The sequence below is a fragment of the Centrocercus urophasianus genome, unplaced genomic scaffold (assembly GCF_019232065.1).
Source record: "Centrocercus urophasianus isolate 14NV4802_14NV808 unplaced genomic scaffold, USGS_Curo_1.0 seq_15, whole genome shotgun sequence".
Classification (NCBI taxonomy): Eukaryota; Metazoa; Chordata; class Aves; order Galliformes; family Phasianidae; genus Centrocercus; species Centrocercus urophasianus.
The window spans coordinates 151,409-169,833 of record NW_024884697.1 but is presented as its reverse complement, the minus strand read 5'-3'; the positions used below and the strand labels follow the sequence as shown (position 1 = coordinate 169,833).

Below are 18,425 nucleotides of genomic sequence, written 5' to 3'. Positions count from 1 at the left end.
TGCGCCGTGACGACGACGGCCGTGCCACCGTGGTGGGGGCGCGGCGCGCATGCGTGCTGCATCCCTTCCCTCCCTCCCCTCCAACTCCAACCTCCGCTTTCCCTCCCGCTCGTCGCAGCGCGGGAGGAGGGGTCACGTGGGCGGCGCGCGCACCGCTGCGGGGTTTGGTGCGAGTGGCGGGTGCACGCGCGTGCTGCTGGTGCACGGCTGCATGCAACGCACAGCTGTGTGCCAATGGGTGCTGCACGTGTGCAATGTGCATCAGTGCCCTGGGTGCCTGCACGCGTGCAGTGTACATCGGTGCAATGGGTTCCTGCTCAGGTGCAATGTGAAAATAGGCATCGGTGCAAGAGGTGCTTGCATAAGTGCAATGCCCACGTGTGCATCGGTGCAATGGATGCCTGCCCATGGGCAACGTGCATGAGTGCAGTGCACAAAGGCAGGCACCCAATGTGCACGTGTGCGTCAATGCAATGATTGCCTGCATGCATGCATGCATGGGTGCACAGCACTGATGCACACTGCAACAGGCAGGCACCCAGTGTGCACCAGTGCAATGGGCACACACACAGCCATGCAATGGTGCACAGGTGTGCTTCCAGAAGTGTAAAGCACCTCACAAATAATGCAAGATAACGCAAGCTCCCTTTTCTAATTTCCAGGTGTTTGCCACGGCCCGGAGAGCCATGAGAGGCAGATGAAAATATTCTCATTTGCTTTCTCATAAAAGCTCAGATTCAGAAGCAAGCTGAGCTCATTAGGAGGAACATTAGGGGAAAATAGCTATTTCGTGGCTTGCTAACATCACAGAAAATGGGAATGAAGCAGTTACAGGCTGCAGAATTACTATTTTATGAAGGGTAGATTTCTAGAAGCACTGAGGATCTTTAGAGGAACAAACCCAAAGGGGCTGGCACAGCTTCCACTGCACTGTTAGAACCTTCCAGCACTCATTTCTTATCCTCCTCGGTGACAAAGAATCTCCTTCATGTCACAGATGGAGAAAGAAAGGTGTGGTTAAAAACCTCTGCTAACAGAAGGTCCATTCTGGTCCTTAAAAGCACCCCAACTTGTGCTCCAATTTAAAAGGTCCCCGAGGAGCACAGTGCTGTTACCCAGCTCAGTATCATCACAGCAAATTCTGTTCCAGGGAATGCAGAGTGGGGATTTTCTCACTCAAACAGAGCTCAGCATCATCTTAAATCCTCCTGGGAAAACAGGAGCTGAGCGTCAAGCCATGATGTGAGCACCAGGGCTCGGGGCAGATCAAAACGCAGCCTGCTCACAGGCCTCTCCTTTTCACCATCTGCTGTCAACTAAACTGGGGAATAGCATTGCCTGCTACAACTTGACATTACAGGTAGGACTGTGGTTGGCAAAGCTTCTTGTTCCATATAGATACAAAGAAACTGAACATCTCTAGTTGCTCTTACCTTTATGTACATTCCAGACTTAGTGGTTACATTACACATCAAACTACTGCCTCTCGCACTTCAAGGAGCAGTTTTTTCACTGCTGGTGAGAAAGCCTTGCTCGGCACATCTGGAATAACTAATAATTCTTTTTCACCCTGATCCCCACAAGGCTTAGGTCTTTCTGTTGATGTCAGCAGGCTTTGGGATCAAGCTTGGGCCACGTACAAGGCTGATGCAGCTTGAAGTCTCCCTGCACTCATCCACACAGCAGCTTAGCCCTGACGAAAGGAGGCACTCAGAGCTCAGCTTTGCTGCACCATGTTTTCTCAGGGGCTTTTGAACACGGCAGCTTAACAGATTTGCAGAGAGCAGCTACATGAAGGGCTGTAAAAATGATGCAGGTTTCTTCTCCTTCAGGATGTCAGGCTGCACTGAGAGCTGGGCAGGCTCCAATGGGTTCAAGCCCTGCAGGTGCCCAGAGATCATCTTGCAGCAGCCCACGAGGCACCTTCCTCTGATGGTTTTCCTTTGGGAAGCTGCAGCTGTTAGGATGCGTTTGCTGCTGCATAGGAAGAGGTGTAGCTCAGCCCTGAAATTTGGAAGTGAAAGAAGAGCATCTGTGAACTTACAAAGATGGGGTCAGAACAGGAGCACAACAGCCCACACCCAACATATTCATCCTCTCATTGAAATAACTGTATTTACAACATGCTTTCCCCTTAATTCATTTTCCAAGTGCTAAGTTTGATTCCTCTGCTGAGTCTCTGAGCAAAAATCCACTGTGTTAAACATTAATACAAACACTCATTAAACAATTACAAACATACCAAGCCGAAACAAAGTGGGTTTCTCTTTTTCCCAGCTGGCCTCATGAGTTGACACTCGTTTTTTGGAAAACCTGGATGACATCTGGTTTCCTTGCAAGCTGCTGTGCCAGGGTGCCCGTGCTGTCCTCGTTGTCCTGCAGCCCTGTGCTGAGCAGGATCTGTGCAGCAGCTGCATGCTGCCCAGAACACGCTGCGTGCAGGGCTGTGGGAGAGACAGGATGTCAAAAAGGAACTGAGACTGCATGCTGGCTTCAGCTTCAGCCCACTTCAGAAGCAAATGTTGGATCCTCAGTGAAGGAAACCGAATTATCAGAGGAAATGCACCGAAAGATAACTTCAACCAAGCAGCTGTACAACGGCTCAGCTGCCACAGCCTTCCCAGTGGGATGGTTGAACCCACAAATGCATGGGATACTTCTATTTCCAAGCCCAGCCATGCTGGCAGAAATGCTATGACCTGCCCACCTCCTCCTTTCAGGCTGTCTCTCCAACCCATCAAGTGATACTAAGCTGGCTGAGCCAAAGCAAAACAGGTTTGCAAACAGATTGGGAGGATTTAAGCCAACTTGGATCATTTTGAGTCACGGGAAAAGGGTGCTGATGTCAGGAGGGAAAGGCTGTGCAGCAGAGCAGAAGGCCCAAGGGCTCATGTTAGCTGTGGGCATCTTACTGCTCTGTATTTGGGGTGGATTTAACAGTGATGCATGAGAAAGTGGCTTGAAAAGATGCTGGATGTGACCTGGGTCCGTTATGGGCTCGGGCATCCTGCCAGCTCACTCCAGGGCTGAGGAGTAAATCAGAAAGGTTTCCCTGTACTGCATACAGCAAAGAGCATCCCATAGGAGGAGGCTGGAACAGCGCTGCTCACAGTCTGCTTATCCCAATGAGCCTTCCAGGCTGAGTCAGTTCAGCTCCAGCACAGTTAGGCAGCCCTGTAGCCCTGTTATAAGGTGGGCCAGCCTTATTCTCCTGATCTAAACCTGCATAGGGTGAGTATCTTTGATGCTGAGGGTCATTAGCTCCTGCTGTTGTGGAGCAGGATAATTCATGTAGAACACTTTGCAGGAGCAGATTAGGGTGGGAAACACCCCAGCATACAGTGACACAAACACAGCAGAGGAGAACAGGGTATGAGGAGAACATCACAAAGGTCCCAGTGCTGGACAAGCTCAGCAAAACCCAAATTTACTCACTTGAGGGGGTGAGGGGAGAGACTGAGAGTTGCAAGACTGTTCAACCTCACCACTGAAGCGTGTCAGTAAGCAAACCTGAAGGCTGGGGAAGTTGCCAATTTTAGCAGTGGTTGAAACCATTTCTATATACTCTTTTTTGAGAGAGATACTGATGCAAGAGATGCCTCATACTCTCACTGGTACTACTATAGCAACTCTGTTTACTTTCAAGCTCTCTGTTACTATTTGCTCATAAGCCATTCCTAGGCAGTTTGATAAGGCTTTAGAGATCGTGCAATCATGTCTGTCTGCCCACCTTAAGAGTTTTGAGCTGCCTAATTTCAACCATGCTTGATGAAGGGTACCAAAACTCCTGAAAGCTTCATGCAATATAAGCAGCTGCATAAAAAGAAAGCCAAATGAGTGCATCCACAGAGGGGAAAAGCCCAAGCACAGGCTCCAAAACACCAGTAGACATTGGAAAGTCCAGCAAGAAGAGAGCTGCTAAATGAAAGCTGCCAAATCTTTTTTTTTTTAAAAAAAAGAACAGGGTTCATATGCTGTGCTGCTCCAAGAGCCTTTTGCATCCATGCACCTGGCAGCTCCTTGCAGGAGCAGATGCAGCACGGGCTGCTTTGGAGGCTCCTGACACAGTGTGTGAACACAAAGCTCAGCATGCCTACCAGAACGGTTCTTCCCATCCTTTGCATGGATGTTGGCACCCAGGGACAGCAGCGTCTGGATGGTGCTCGTGTGTCCTTCCTGCAGTGGTGAGCACAGGCACGTGGGTTATTTGTTCAGCAAAACCAGCACAGCTCCTTTGCATTTAGAAGAAACGACACAGGCCTGAAAAGAAAGAAGGCCACACAAGGCCACACAAGCAATCTCCAGGTACCTGCGAAAGGCACAGATGCAAAGTGAATCTGCCACGGTCAAATCTGGCACCACCAGGAGCTGTTACAAGATCCAGAGGATCTTAGGGCAGCTGGAAATCTTTGTTGTATGCTTGTAGCTGTGCAGATCCATTCCATTAGCCAGGGACTGCCCCCACGCATGGCCACATTGCTGCTACAGGACTCTCAGCTCAGCCTTTGCTCAGCCTTCCTGCGAAGCCCTTGCCAGCAATTTTGACCCAGAGGCCCAGAAGAAGCAAGCAAGAGGCATCCCAGGAGCATAATCTGCAATTTTTTCCTCACAATTTCAAATTAAAAGCAATGCAAGTGCTTAAGTTGATGCTACCATGCAGGGATGCCTCTGGTGGTGGTGTTACAGCTAAAGACTCAGAGGAGGACCATCTCCCAGAGCAGTTTTGCTTTTGCTGATGGCTACAAAGGAGTTAATGCACAAATGACCTCTGACTTAGCACTGGGTGACAAGACCTAAAGATGTTTCTTAATAGCAAATTAGTGCACTGATATGTCAACAGATCCTGCCTTTTCCTCTCCTCCCATCGAGTAACTCAATTAAAATGCTTTTAACTCCTGCTAGCCACAGAGCCCTAGGATCCCTGACTTACCTTTAATAAAGGACAGCTGGCTGCTTATTAAAAGGACAATGTCACCATAGAACTGCTGTTGCCCCATGCTGTAAATTTACTGCAAGTATTATGGAGATCTACAGCTGCTCTTCTTGAGGTGCATCTCGGCTCAGAGAGAAGAACCTGCTGCTGACGTGCCCTGCTGTGCTTCTATCTGCAGTACCTTCAGACATCCACACTTCCTCAAGGATTGCTCCAGCATTTGTAATGCCTTGGGAGATGGACAACACCACACTCAAACACCAGCACAACCCATGGTGCTCTCTAGAATGCCTCTGCCAGCAGCCAAATGTAAATGCTGCAGGGGGAAATGCAATGCAGCCCTCACGCCCCTCCTGGCTGCACAAGCTTGGCCTGAAATAAATCCTCTCTCCCTAAATAATTGTATTTCCTTCTTCCCTGCAATGAATTAGCCTTTGTAATGTGGCATGAGAGTGGAAGGCCCTTATTTTTATCCCTACCACCCACTCTTTCCCCCATTATCATACAACTCAGTAGCATCACATTCCCACTGCCCTGCTGCATGCACAGGCCCCCTCAGTGGCAAAGAACAGCAAAGCCAGGAACTGCTTTCGCTGCCACAGCCTTGGCAGAAAATTGAGTTGAAAGCATAATTTGATTTTCATGTATTTATAAATGCAAAGTAATAAAGAAAAAAAAAAAAATAAAAATCCCAAACACCAAAACAAATGATGCTGTAAATATAAAGTGACACTGAGCCTCGGGAAGGATGAGAAGCCCATCAAATTACTCCCCAATCAGCCACTCGCCAAGACAGAGCTGGGATCTTCTCCAAGGCACATTATTTTCCCCAATGGCTTTGCTGTTCAACGTACCCTTGGCAACCAAAAGGGCTTTCAACATGGTTTCTTAGAGCATGGGAGAAAAGCTTCCTTTGTGGGAGCCAGCAAATGCCACGGCTGGGTCCTGCTGGAGGAGAATGCTGTTGCCAGCACTCTCAGTGAGTGTCATTGATGCTTTTGCATGGGGATGCTGCTCCATTCCCATTACAAGACTCTGAGCTCATGAAGTTTGACATGCTGGGCTCTGAGCAGGGATGTTTCCTTTGGAGCACAGGCAGCCAGCAGCATAAAGCAGAAGTGAGACAGCAGGCCCTCAAAGGGAATCCTGGTCAGCAGGGAGGCTTTGGGGATCTGCTCTGCATGCCCAGGGAGCGCTGCAGGACGCACAGCCTTACTCTTCACAGGCATGAGACAAGTGGAGGAGAAAGCTCAAACAACTCAGACTGGAATTCCAAACAACTGTTGTATGAAGGACACTGATAAGCACTGGGAGCTCCCTCCACCTTTCTACATCTCTTTTCCCATGTCTGGCTACAGGAAGGCCAGAATCCGACCTCCTGGGTCAGTGTCTCACAGCACATGAGGCTTTTTCTGTTCAGCAAGCTGCTGGCGTGGAAACCAGCTTCTGATCCACCAGGGTCCAAACCAGAAAGACTGAAGAAAGAAGAGAAAGAAATCTGAGCAGTGTCCACCAATCCTATCCTGTCAGGTGAGAGATGAAGCTGGTGAAGAACCATCACCTCTCATGAACTGTTCACATCCACAGCTCCCATTAACCAGCAGAGTGGACTCCCTCCAGGCACTACATTTTGGTCCAAAGGTGACAGATTGGAAGAATGATTCCCTCCAGAGATGTGGGTCTAGTCTTACCCACAGCACGACCAACTGTACGAGTGGTAAAGGCAACTGCCCTATTGCCACCCACCTCTGCTCTCACTCAGTGCCACTCAGCCACGTTCCATGCAGGGGGGTTCACCCACCCTCAGCACAGTCAGATACTGTCAGGATTTGTGGTGAACAAAGCAAGTCAGACATCCACCACCGTACAGACAGCTGGTCACACTTGATAAGGGTCTGAAAAACACTGAGTAGGGTATGGGGTTGGCCAGGAACAAACAGACAACGACAGAGGATGAGCTAGGGATGTAAGTCCTTCATCAGTGGCAAACTCCTAAGCTTTTAGATGCCTGATGGTAGTGAACCAACTGTCAAAGGCTCTGCAGAGGAAACAGAGGGATAAGGACAAACCTTGGCTGCGTAGTGCAGTGCTGTCAGCTGTAGAGCTGTTGCTCTCCCATTGACATCGACACCCAGCTCAGAGACAAGGAATTGGATGGCTCCATCCTGTGCTGTGACTGCTGCCCGATGCAGAGGCTGAGCACCCAGAGCATCCACAGCTGTGGGACAAGCCTGAAACAAAGGGAAGGGGGGAAAAGGAAAGCAATGAACAGCTTGGACAAACTTTGAAGGACAAGCAGAGTCTGCCTGCCACAGCCACAGCAGCAAGAGTGATCACAGGAGATGCCACCAAGTGACACCAGGTTTGGTAGCACTTTTGCAGACCAGAGCCAGCTCTCTGCTGAGCTTAAGAGATAAGCAAGAGTAGTGTAAAAATAGAAGAACTAAGCCAAAGCAGCAAGAAACAACCCATCTCCAGCCTCTGCAGCAGAGGAGAAGAATTTGGATGTAGGTTCGAGGGAGAAAGATGGATGGAGGACCTCAGGAAATCTCTTCTGTGAGTCTCTGAATGCAACCACAAAGACACAAAACCAAGATGGGTAATAGGGAGAATCCACAGCATACTTGTCTGAAAGGATATAACACATCCTCTTGCAGTCTCATGGCCTGACCTAGGAAGTCTTACTACCATTTAGTACTGCCATTAATGTGTCCAGTGCTGGTTTCATGGCTGTAAGCCAGGGCGCCAGAATGAGGAAATGAAATCAACAATTCCATCCTCATCGTCTGAAGTGTGAGACTGAAAAAAAATATTAGCAAACGTTTCATACTGTTTGATACACAAACACAAGAGCAGGAACATCTCCTGAAGTTAACAAGCACTTGAACATATTTAGAGTACCAAACTGTCTCTGCAGGCCTGTCCTGCTGCATGCAGCTAGAGAACTGGGGTCCCACATTCTCTTTATGTGCTTCTGGCCCATCCTATGCCATGTTGGCAGCTCAGCTGGCCAATTCAGTGTGGCATAGGCAGGTTCACTGTTTGTACCATGCCAGCTTTCTGCCAGGCCAGCAATTTGCAAAGAGTCCAAGCCTTGGAATTGGTGCAGAAGAAAAGCCATGAAATAGCAGAAGGGGTGAGAAGAGAGGAACAGCTCCACCTCCGTGAGAATCAGCCATTAGGTGGTCTCCAACCATCTCACATTATCTCAGCACTCAATAAATAATGCAGTGGTCTGGTTCCTACCATGCACAATTGGCTCTAATGACATCCCTATTATGCCTTGTGTGCCGGAGGAAATAGGAGATTACTGGGAGACAAAGATGGGAGCAGCAGCTGTCTCAAGAGAGGGAGGTCAGAGCCGAGCTGCCGCTGGTTCAGCAATGTGCCTTTGGTTTACTCACCCTCAGCGTGGCCAGAGGAGCCTTCATACTGAGCCCTGGCACTCCCAAGAGTCAGTTCTAGCTTTAACACCGCTGTCCCTGCAGCAGAGGGCAAGTTCTGTCCTTCCCTGCCACTGTCCCTCCATCCCCCTTCATCAGCCAGGGGACATTTCCCAGTCCCAGGATGAGGTTTCCTACACGAGCCCACTCCTGCTGGCAAAATCTCATTCATTTCCATGGGAAGTTTGCCTGAATTGCCTTGTTACAATTCAGTTACAAACTGATCACCTGTCCTGACAGCTTTAGCTCAGGTCACTGGACAAGGGAGCAGAAGTTCTTGGCACTTACCTGGTGTTTTTCCAGGAGCAGTCGAGCAATGTTGACATGCCCGTTCTGGATAGCATCCATAAAGGGTGTGACTCCACAATTGTCCCTGCTGTCAGGTTTGTACTGGCACCTGAGAGAGAAGGCAAAAGCCAGGACAGAGTTGGTGGCAGCTGCAAAATTCTCACTGTCTCAGTTGCTTTGCACTGGTGGGGCAGCAGATCATCAGTGGATAAATGAGAAGATATACAGAGCCTGTCTGCACACCACGCAACCTACAACCTGAGATGCAGGCCAGCTAGGGATTTTAGGGTAAGAGATGTGGTACTCAGCCAGTGCAGCTCATTCAGGCTCTACAGATATTTTCACTTCCCCTGCTCCTCAAAGAGATGAAGCTGGAAGGACTAAGGTGCACCCAGACCTTGCAGAGGAGGAAATCTTAGCTTCACACAACAATGCTACGTACAAAATCAATGCCCACAGGTCTCAACGAGGCTAAAGCTCCGCTGAAATGAGAGAAGAGTGAATTAAAATTGAAAGCCTAGCTCAAATCACAGGGCTATTTTATGCTGGGCAAAGCATGAACATGAATTAACAAGGCTGGGATGAGTAAGGCTAACGGTTGCAGTGGCTGCAATGCCTGAGGAAAGCTGCTCCAGCTCTTGCAGCAGGCAGTACTATTTAGGAAGGCAACAGGATTAGGATGACTGTGCACAGGCTGATTTAAAGCCACTTCACAGCAGTCTCCCAGGAGCTGAAGCCTGGAAATAAAGCCTGGAGGAGATGCACAAAGACCAAGCTGGGCAGAAAACTCTTTCCTTGTTATCATATGGCCACACTGGAGGCAACAGGAATGAATCAGCACAGAGGAAGAGCCGAGTTATATAACCAGGGCTTATGTCACAGCGAGGTCTGAGGCCATCTGAGCCCATCCAAAGCTGCTGTTTGCCTGCAAGGCCCAACACCAGCCGTGAAAAGCCAGGAAGAAACGGAGACAGCCTCGGGATCGCATGCAGAGCAGCTGTGCAGCTGAGCTTCCCGGATGGAATAAACGCCCTTTGTGTGCTGGTGGTTGGATGGAGGAGGGGGAGAGAGGAGATGTAGCACTGGGAGGAAGCTTGCTTACCGCTCCAGGAGCAGCTCCACAGCATCAAAACAGCCGTGCATTGCTGTGAGAGAGAGAGAGAGGAAGCAAAGGGTAATTTATGTTTCCATGTCGCCGTCCGCCTACGGTGAAACATAATCAGGTTTTGGACCCTTTTGGCTCATTCATGAGGCAGGGAGGAGGTCTGAGAGGCTTCGTATTCAAAGCTTCTGCTTTTATTTTTGTAATTAAAACATTGCCTCTGGGTCTCAAACCTTCTCTTCTCCTGATCCTATAGTAAAACGGGAAAAGTATGCATATCAGCCCCGTTTGCTTCTACTTGCAGACTGCACGCGTGAGAGAGTACACACAATTAAGCTGACACAAAGATCTTTTCCTGCCCGGTATTCCTTAATCCCTGAAGTGAAATCTATGAGATGCAAAACCAACACAAAGAGATGGTGAAGAGCTGGATGGCATTTGCACCCTTCCTCAGCCACTCAGACCGACCATCCCTCCCATTTCATCATCTTAATGAAGCATCCTCGCCTAGACAGCATCTCCGAGGCAAAACAGAGCAGCAGTGGGGGAGGATGCAAACATCACACACTGAAATAGCCTCCTTTTTTTTTTTAAAATAAACTTCATATTACAGCAATGTACAGACAGCTTTAATCAGGCTTTTTTTTTTGTCTGCACGTATGCGTGGGTTTTTGTATTCTGGCAGGTCGTTGTGCAAAACAAATGAAATAAAGAATAAATGGTCAAGCCAAGCTCAGGGCTGCGACATCAGGGTGTTTATCCACGCCATAGAAGAGCAGCCCCCAGTGAACGTGTTAACAGCAATAACCTTCAGATGTGGCTGCACAATAGCTGCTCTTTGAAAGCCCAACCAGCACTCCCACCCTCCCTGACATGTGCTGTGTTTTCCTGCTCCCTTCCCACACAGCAGCCCTTCACCTGGGCTGATGTAAATTCAGGCAGAATCAAGCTGTGAAAAAGATTTTTTGAAACACAGGCTTTAAAAAAACAAACAAACAAAAAAAAAAGCCAAGCTGTCTGAAAAAAGAAAAAGCCACCCAAGCAACACAGCTATATCCTTGAACAGCAACAGAGACACGAGAAAGCTGCTGTGCTTGGATCTGCTGTAGCACTCCACTTCCTCTAATTACATCTCCCCCCCTCTCTTGCCTCAGGCTATGGATATATGAAGAAGCAACGCTTGAAGAATCAGCCTAAAAAAAAAAAATAAATGGCAAGGGGAGAATATTACCCACCATCTACCCAGGGATAATGGTGCCAGGAAGGCAGCTGGCCTGGTCACGGGTTAACGAGCTCATATCCACACCCGAGGATGTAAACTCATGGAGAAGGCAGCTCATCTGACATGATTTCCCCCAGCAGCTCCAGCATCGCCTCTGGCCCCTCGCCCGTGCCTTGGGAGCTGTGTCTGCATGCTGGCACCAGCACTGAGCAGTGCATGCAATGAGCAGCAGCCTCCAGCGTGCTCCTGAGTCAAAGTGATGCTGGGGGCAAAGGTGGTTTAACAGCTCCAGGCTTTTCTGCTGCCCCATTGCTTCTGCAGCAGCTGCTGCTCCACTGTGGCTCAGTCTGAAGTGGATATATCAGTTGTAATGACTGGAAATCAATACAAAATGTGTTGAAGGCTTTGCCATGGGGAAAGACAAACATGGTGGGGTAGAGATAACTCGAGGTAGAGCACACTGCTGCTGCCTGTAGCCCCATATCCCAAGTGTTATGAGGCAGGAAAAGATACTTCAAGTTCAAGGTGTTCTGCAGGAAATTCCTCACCTATATTATACCCATTGCTCCATCCCCATATTCTGGACATCCACCTAAAGGCTGAGAGGGGCTGTGAGCCCAGCCAACTGATGCAGGCACGAGGACAGAAGACTTGGGATTACACAGGGAGAGTAGAACACACAGATAAGCAAGGATTACCCATTTCTCACTCACACAAGCTGCTCCTCACCACTCAGCATGAAGCATCAAACAGCACATCAGCTGTTTTTCACTCTTAGGTCAAGCCCAAGGACTACGGAGCAGTCAGTGCCTGTAGGCTGGGACTGTCACTGCTGATGAGCACAGCGTGGTGGACAGGCGACTGCTGAAGGCTGAAGAAGTGATAAGAATGACAGCCAAAAGGGTGATATACCCAACAGATTAATTACAGCACAGCAGAGGACTCCTCCCTATACCTCGGGTCTTTCCGGAGAGTCAATCCCTATTACAGTCTTTGGGAAATGAATTTAGGCAGCTGTGGCTTTAAGCAGTGGCTCCCCATGCTCAGATCTCCCACAGTGGCATGGATGAGCCCCAGGAAACAAAGCCAAATCCCCACTCAGGAACACAGCACATTTCAGTTTCAGGTAAGCCACCATCCTGCAGCCCCAAGGCTGCCCCACATCATCATTCCAAAGTGCTGTCACACATCTTTCCCTTCCCTGACCCCCTTCATCATCCCACTGCATCTCCAGAGGGCAGAGTTAATGGGATTTCTGCCCTGGAAACACAAGTGTTATCTGTATGGCTGACCTTGCACATGTCTGTGGGTAAGCAGACCTGCTACTCTGCAAGCAAAACAAGACGTGGAAGGACAAACTTAATTCTGAATTAACAGATTTTGAGGCCATCCAACTTATTAAAGCCTGAAGGACTTAACTGAGGTACACTGTGTGGCATTCATCAGTTAGGCATCCAGTTCTTAACAAGGATGGAAGGAAAGTTCAAAAGCCAGAAACCAAACACAAACTGCCTCTGGGTTGCCATTCAGATAACTGTCTTTCTGCCTCCTACCACGCCTACAGATAATGTCTGAAGTTCTTTAGACCAGGTCATCCCCTTTATAGGTCCCATATAACTCCCTTTTAAGCCACAGAAAAGGGTTTAAAAAGGGAATTGGGCACAGCAGACTCAGCCTCAGTGTTCTCCCAGCACAGAGTACCTATGCAGAAAGCAGTCTGTATTTCTGCCCACTCAATGCTACCTTCCTTCTTAAGAAGAGCACAAAAATAACAAAACCTGCAATGCAATTCTACTGGGTGCTGAGCCTGCCAACCCTACTGCTCTTCAGATTTACCACAAAGGCTTGATCCACAGAGCATCTGGACAAGGATGGATTGGTTTGAGAGATGCATCCCTTACAAAAACTGGTGAGACTATGAACCAAATTGGGATAAGCACACAGATAAAATTCAGTGCAATGGGAACTGAGGACCCTCCAACCTCATTAGCACTGGGGACAGGACTCTCCTGACCTGCTGTGTGCAGTGGTGTTCTCCTGATGGTGCTCTCTGTGTCCCAGCTGCTCGGGGACACAGCCAACAGGTACTGGAGGACCTGGAGATGGCCCTCCCTGCTTGCAATATGGAAGCAGTTCCAACCATCCTTGTTCTTCAGCAGCGGGTTGGCTCCGTGCTCCACAAGCTCTTTGATCACCTCCAGGTTCTGCCTGGTGCAAGCCATCATTAGGGGAGTCCTGAAAGAAAAGAGATGATTAAAAGCAGTGCTTCCTATCCTGGTCATCCTACCCCTGTCATCCAGAGGGTCAGCTGTGGTTGTAGGTAGCAAACCATGGACAACACCACTTCTCCTAGCATGAGTGCCAACAAATGCCACTCAAAAACTTCTGATGCCAAGGAATTGTTTCAGAAGGAAGACGTTCAGAGCTTTGTCCTGTTTTACATGCTTGGGGACAACCTTTGGTACAGAGGAACATTTCTACAAGCTCCCCAGCAGAACAGCATTTTCACCATCCCATAGTTTTGGGGCTGTCCTTTGCACAGATCGTGTGGGGTTCCTGGCCAGCAAGGTCAGCAGGTACAACCTGCACACAGACAACAGCCCACCTTGCCCTGCTTCCAATCCCACACCCACTCACAGCTGGAACCCATGCATTACAGATTAACAACTCCTGCCTGGAAAGGTTCAGCCTCTAATTTTTCCTTTTTGGATAGGATAAATTCCTCATCTCCTTCTCCATTCTCCCTTACAAGAACCAGAGAGGTTGCAGGTTTTATAGCCAACCCTGAGAGAGCACAGAGACGGGTGTCAGCTGAGGGCTTACCCTCAAGGCAAGGCATGGGTTACTTAAGGCAGTGAACCTTCATCTCCAGCATTTGGCTCTAAGTTGATGACGCATTTTACTGATCTCAGCAGCAGCAATTTGTTTTCTTTAATTACCATGTTATCTAACCAACAGGCATTAGGAATAATAAAGGTTTAACTGTTGCAAATGGGAGCCATATTCACCATTTTATTGATCCAAAAACTTCACCCCATCATCAAACTCCGGGTGCTTGCACAGACTGGATAGAAATCTTGAGCTGTCCTAGAAATGGTGACCAGCTCACCAGCACCAACTGACATGTGTCAGCTGAGGACAAACAGAAATACATTTCCCCATTCACAAGAACAGCACAAAAAACCCTTCCTATTGGATAAAGCACCTAACCCACAGTGAAAGATTTGGCTTTGACACGAGGACAAATGCTTCCAGTTTTAAGGATGTGCTGAGAGGAGAGAGAAAAATCTCCACTGATGGAGATTTTTAAGAAGAGATAAATGCCTGGCATGGGTAGAGCTGAGCCTGAAGCTCATTGCTTCCTGCAGCTCTACTTCCACACAGCTCTTCAGACCAGCACATATTTTTAATGCAGATGAGACTTTGAGGGCTAGGACAAGTGCCAGGATGTATGCAGTGTCCCATATTTAATCCATGGTGCTGTGAACCTATCACAGAAAACAGGCTTACACACAATTCTGAGATCTCTGCCTTCCTCTGCTCCCCCTGATGTCAGCTTGGTGCTGGCACAGCCTCTAATTAGGAGGACTGGGAAGCTGCCTTTGCTTTTGTGTTACTGCAGCTTCAAAAAGGCATCGCTCACCTTTCATTCGTGCCAGGGGGAATCTCTGCTTTCTCCTGCAAGGTGCTAGAAGGAATTCCTTCCCCAAGAGCAGAGCTTGACAGGTATGCAGCACTCTATTTGAACCAAGCCTGCTGCACTCATGTGGAATAGACCTTATTTTCTACCCCCGGTGCTCATTCACTCACCATTTGATGATATGCATCCTACAAAGCAGGCAAAAAAATAAAAGCCCTGAAGAAACTAGCTCTTTCTTGGGTCGTGATGCTGTTATTTTATCAGTAGCAAATATTACCCAAAAGTCTCTGCTTGCTAGAAGGAAACAGGAGCAAAGTTGTTCTCTTTCTTTTCTTTTCTTTTTTTTTAATGTTTCTGGCTTCTTATTTCAGTTCCAGAGGAAAGAGATACACTGAGTCCTATCACACAACGGAGTGAAACCACCTGAAGGAGATCAAAGCTTTTAAATTGGATCTGCTAACGAAGCACTAACTTATAACCTCCATGATAAACAGGGGGAGAACAGTGAGAGAGCTGGAATTAAATTTGGCTCCTGCCCTCAGATTTGTAGAATCACAGAACATCCCAGGCTGGAAGGGACCCATAAGGACTGGCTGACAACCCTGCACATAGCAGGGTGGTTGAAACTAGATGATCATTATGGTCCTTTTCAACCCAGGCCATTCTATGATCATTGTGGATCCAACTGCTGGCTCCACATGGCACCACCCAAAATTCAAACCCCACGACTGAGAGCGTTGTCCAAATGCTCCCCAGGAACAGAATTTGTGTTGGATATTAGGAAAAAAATTCTTCACAAAAAGAGTGGCGTTGGAAGTGGCTGCCCAGGGAGGTGATGGAGTCAAAATCCCTCATGTGTTCAAGGAATGTGAAGCTGCAACACTGAGGGACATGATTAGTGGGCATGGTGAGGATGGCTTGAACTTGGTGATCTTAGAGGTCTTTTCCAACCTTAATAATTCTATGTGGGCTGCCATGAGTTCTCCCTCTAGTCTCCTCTTTGGGTTGAACAAACCATAGAATCACCAAGGTTGGAAAAGACCTCCAAGATCATCCAGTCCAACCACCAATATTTCCCCATTAAACAATGTCCCTCAGTACAACATCTAAACATTTCTTGAACACCTCCAGGTTTAGGGCTTCACCACCTCTCTGGGCAGCGTGTTCCAGTGCCTGACCACTCTTTTGGAGAATTATTATTTCCTAATGTCCAAGCTGAATCTCCCCTGGCACAACCTGAGGCCATTCCATCTCATCCTATCGCTAGTTCCATGGGAGAAGAGGCCAACCCCCATCTTGCCACAACCTCCCTTCAGGGAGATGCACAAAGTAATAAGGTCACCCCTGAGCTTCCTCTTCTCTAGATTAAACAATCCCAGCTCCCTCAGCTGCTCCCCATAAGACTTGTGCTCCAGATCCCTCACAAGTTTGTTGCCCTTTTCTGGACATGTTTCAAGGCCTCAATACCCTTCTTGTATTAAGGGGCCCAAAACTGAACACAGTACTCAAGGTACAGCTCCACCAGTGCTGAGTACAGGGGGATGATCACTTCCCTGTTACTGCTGGTAACATTATTTCTGATACAAGCCAGGATGCCACTGGCCTTCTTGGCCACCTGGGCACACTACTGACTCATGTTCAGCCAAGTGTTGACCAATACCCTCAGTCCATTTCCTCTACACAGTTTTCCAGCCACTCTGCCCCAAGCCCGTAGCATTGCGTGGGGTTGTTGTGGCCAAAGTGCAGGATGCAGCACTTGGTCTTGCTGAATTATCCTCAGGTGCTCCTCACACATTTTGTCCTCCAAAACCTTCCCCATCTCCGCTTTTTTTGCTCTCAGAAGGGTTTGGATAAAGGCCACCTACCAATCAGCCCTTTTCAGACAATCCACGCTGGCTCCCTTGGCCAGGAGGTAGGAGACACACTCCCTGTGCCCCATGGAGGCTGCTTCGTGGAGGGGTCTCTTGTAGTCCCCATTGGCAACCTCCACGTCCATGCCCAGCGTCTCCAGCAGCAGGACCAGAAGGTGGAGGTGGCCGTGGCGAGCAGCCACGTGCAGCAGTGTGTCCCCAGAGCGGTCACAGCGTAGGTTGGTGGCAGCTCCATCTCTCAGTGCAGCCTCCAAAAGATTCAACTTTCCTTGGCGGGCCAAGGTCAGCAGCCTTGGCCACTCTGCCATGTTCTGTGCCTGGAAAAAGAAGAGGGGAAAGGCAAAGTTACGGCTGTTCTGAAGTGGATGTTTCTCTCCCCTCAGGAGAATCATAGAATGGCCCGGGTTGGAAGGGACCTCAAGGATCATGAATCTCCAACCCCTCCACCACAGGCAGGGCCACCAACCTCCACATTTCACAGCAGCCCAGGCTGCCCAGGGCCCCATCCAACCTGGCCTCCAACGCCTCCAGGGATAGATGGGGCATCACAGCCTCTCTGGGCAGCTGTTCCAGCACCTCACCTCTCTCAGAGCAAAGAACTTTCCCCTGATATCCAACCTAAATCTTCCCTCCCTCAACTTAAAACCATTTCCCCTTGTCTTGCTATTATCTATCCTTTCAAAGAGTTGACTCTGAATAACACTTCCCTCTTCCTCAGCGACATTGGAGGGTTCTGCAGGCTTTGCCTCAGAATAAAGAGAAACGTTCTTGTTCCTTAAGGAGGAAAAAAGTAGAATTTTCATTTTTTCACCACAAAAACAACAAAGAAACTTCCTTCTTCCTTGAAAGGGGAAACAGAAAAGAGCAGCAGAAATTTCCTTTCAGGAATGGGAGGGGAAGAAAGAAGGGGGGGAAAGGAAAGGAGGGGAAGGGGGAAGGGGGGTGGAAATAAGAGGGGGGGGGGAAGAGTAGGAGGGGGGGAAGAAGGGGAAAAGGAGGAAGGGATAGAATGGAGGGAAGGAAGGGGGAGAAAAGGGGGGGAGAGGAAGTGTGGGAGGAAGGGGGAGAAGGAGGAGGGGAAGCGGGGGGGAGGAAGGAGGGATAGCAAATATATTTTTCCCCTAGAAAATAATGTGAAGTTTCCTTTCAGAAAAAAAAGTGAAATTTCTTTTTCCCCTCAGAAAAACAAAACAAAATAAAACAAATCCCAAATTTCCTTTTCCAAATAAAAAAGAAGTAATTAAAGCAAACAAGCAAACAGAAATTAGCTTTCTCCCTCGTGAAAAGCGAAACAAAACGAAGGAATCGTACGTTTTATCACGTTTTAACATATTTTATCACATTTCACCACATCTCATGGTTCCTCAGAAATCAGAACCCCCACATTACCTCAGACCAACCCCCCCCCCGCACTCCATGCTTCAGTTCCTATCCTATCCACCCCCTCCTCGCATTACCACACCGGGACAGGGCCAGCCCCTCCCTTAGGACCCACCCGCGCTCCTCCTGCGGTATGACGTCACCGTGACGCAATCAGCGGCTCCGTGACGTCACACTAACCCCGCCCCCCACCCGGAACGGGCGGTGATAAACAAACTCCGGGAACGTTCTCTCCCTCAGCTCCTCAATGGCTTCTCCCGCCCTTACCCGGCCCAATCCGGAAGTGCCTCGCTATTGGCCAGCACCGCGATGCTGAGAGCTCTCTGACTGGTCAGCGTGAGGAAGCGGGGTGTGATTGGTCGGAGGAGAGCGGAGGCGGGGCCGAGCGTGCCGGAAATGGAGTGAGTGCACTTCCCCTTAGCAACAAGGCGGGCTGCAGCTGTAGGAGGAGCGGAGCGGAGCGGAGCGGAGCGCCTGGTCATGGAGGGAGGTAAGGAGGGGGGGCTGCTGTGACAAATGTTAGAAGGGGGGTGAGTAGGGGAGTTG

At 49.0% G+C, this 18,425-nt stretch overlaps 2 protein-coding genes across 11 annotated transcripts in view; one reads left to right on the top strand and one right to left on the bottom strand.

The window, feature by feature from the left end:
- Window positions 1-1,418: 1,418 nt before the first annotated feature.
- On the bottom strand, window positions 1,419-18,141 carry ANKRD16 (ankyrin repeat domain 16). Of its 7 annotated transcripts, none has more exons than XM_042816384.1 (10): window positions 17,995-18,141; window positions 17,174-17,273; window positions 16,494-16,816; window positions 13,003-13,223; window positions 9,767-9,809; window positions 8,665-8,773; window positions 7,003-7,164; window positions 4,098-4,176; window positions 2,243-2,444; window positions 1,419-2,004 (listed from the first exon to the last, which is right to left on the bottom strand). In XM_042816384.1, exons 3-9 carry the CDS (start codon window positions 16,805-16,807, stop codon window positions 2,284-2,286), a joined length of 1,089 nt encoding a protein of 362 aa, XP_042672318.1. In that variant the 5' UTR covers window positions 16,808-16,816; window positions 17,174-17,273; window positions 17,995-18,141; the 3' UTR covers window positions 1,419-2,004; window positions 2,243-2,283. The 7 variants fall into 7 exon arrangements, with proteins under 7 accessions (XP_042672318.1, XP_042672321.1, XP_042672319.1 ...); XM_042816387.1 differs by having other exon boundaries at window positions 17,207-17,273; XM_042816385.1 differs by lacking the exon at window positions 17,995-18,141 and adding an exon at window positions 17,957-17,974.
- Window positions 18,142-18,269: 128 nt separating this feature from the next.
- Window positions 18,270-18,425, top strand: part of FBH1 (F-box DNA helicase 1) — a 23,598-nt gene continuing 23,442 nt past the window's right edge. For 3 of the 4 annotated variants that reach the window (XM_042816380.1, XM_042816381.1, XM_042816378.1), the window contains exon 1: window positions 18,270-18,369. The gene's annotated coding sequence lies outside the window, so the exon portion shown is untranslated. The remainder of the gene's footprint in view (window positions 18,370-18,425) is intronic. The other variant, XM_042816379.1, reaches the window with a different exon arrangement.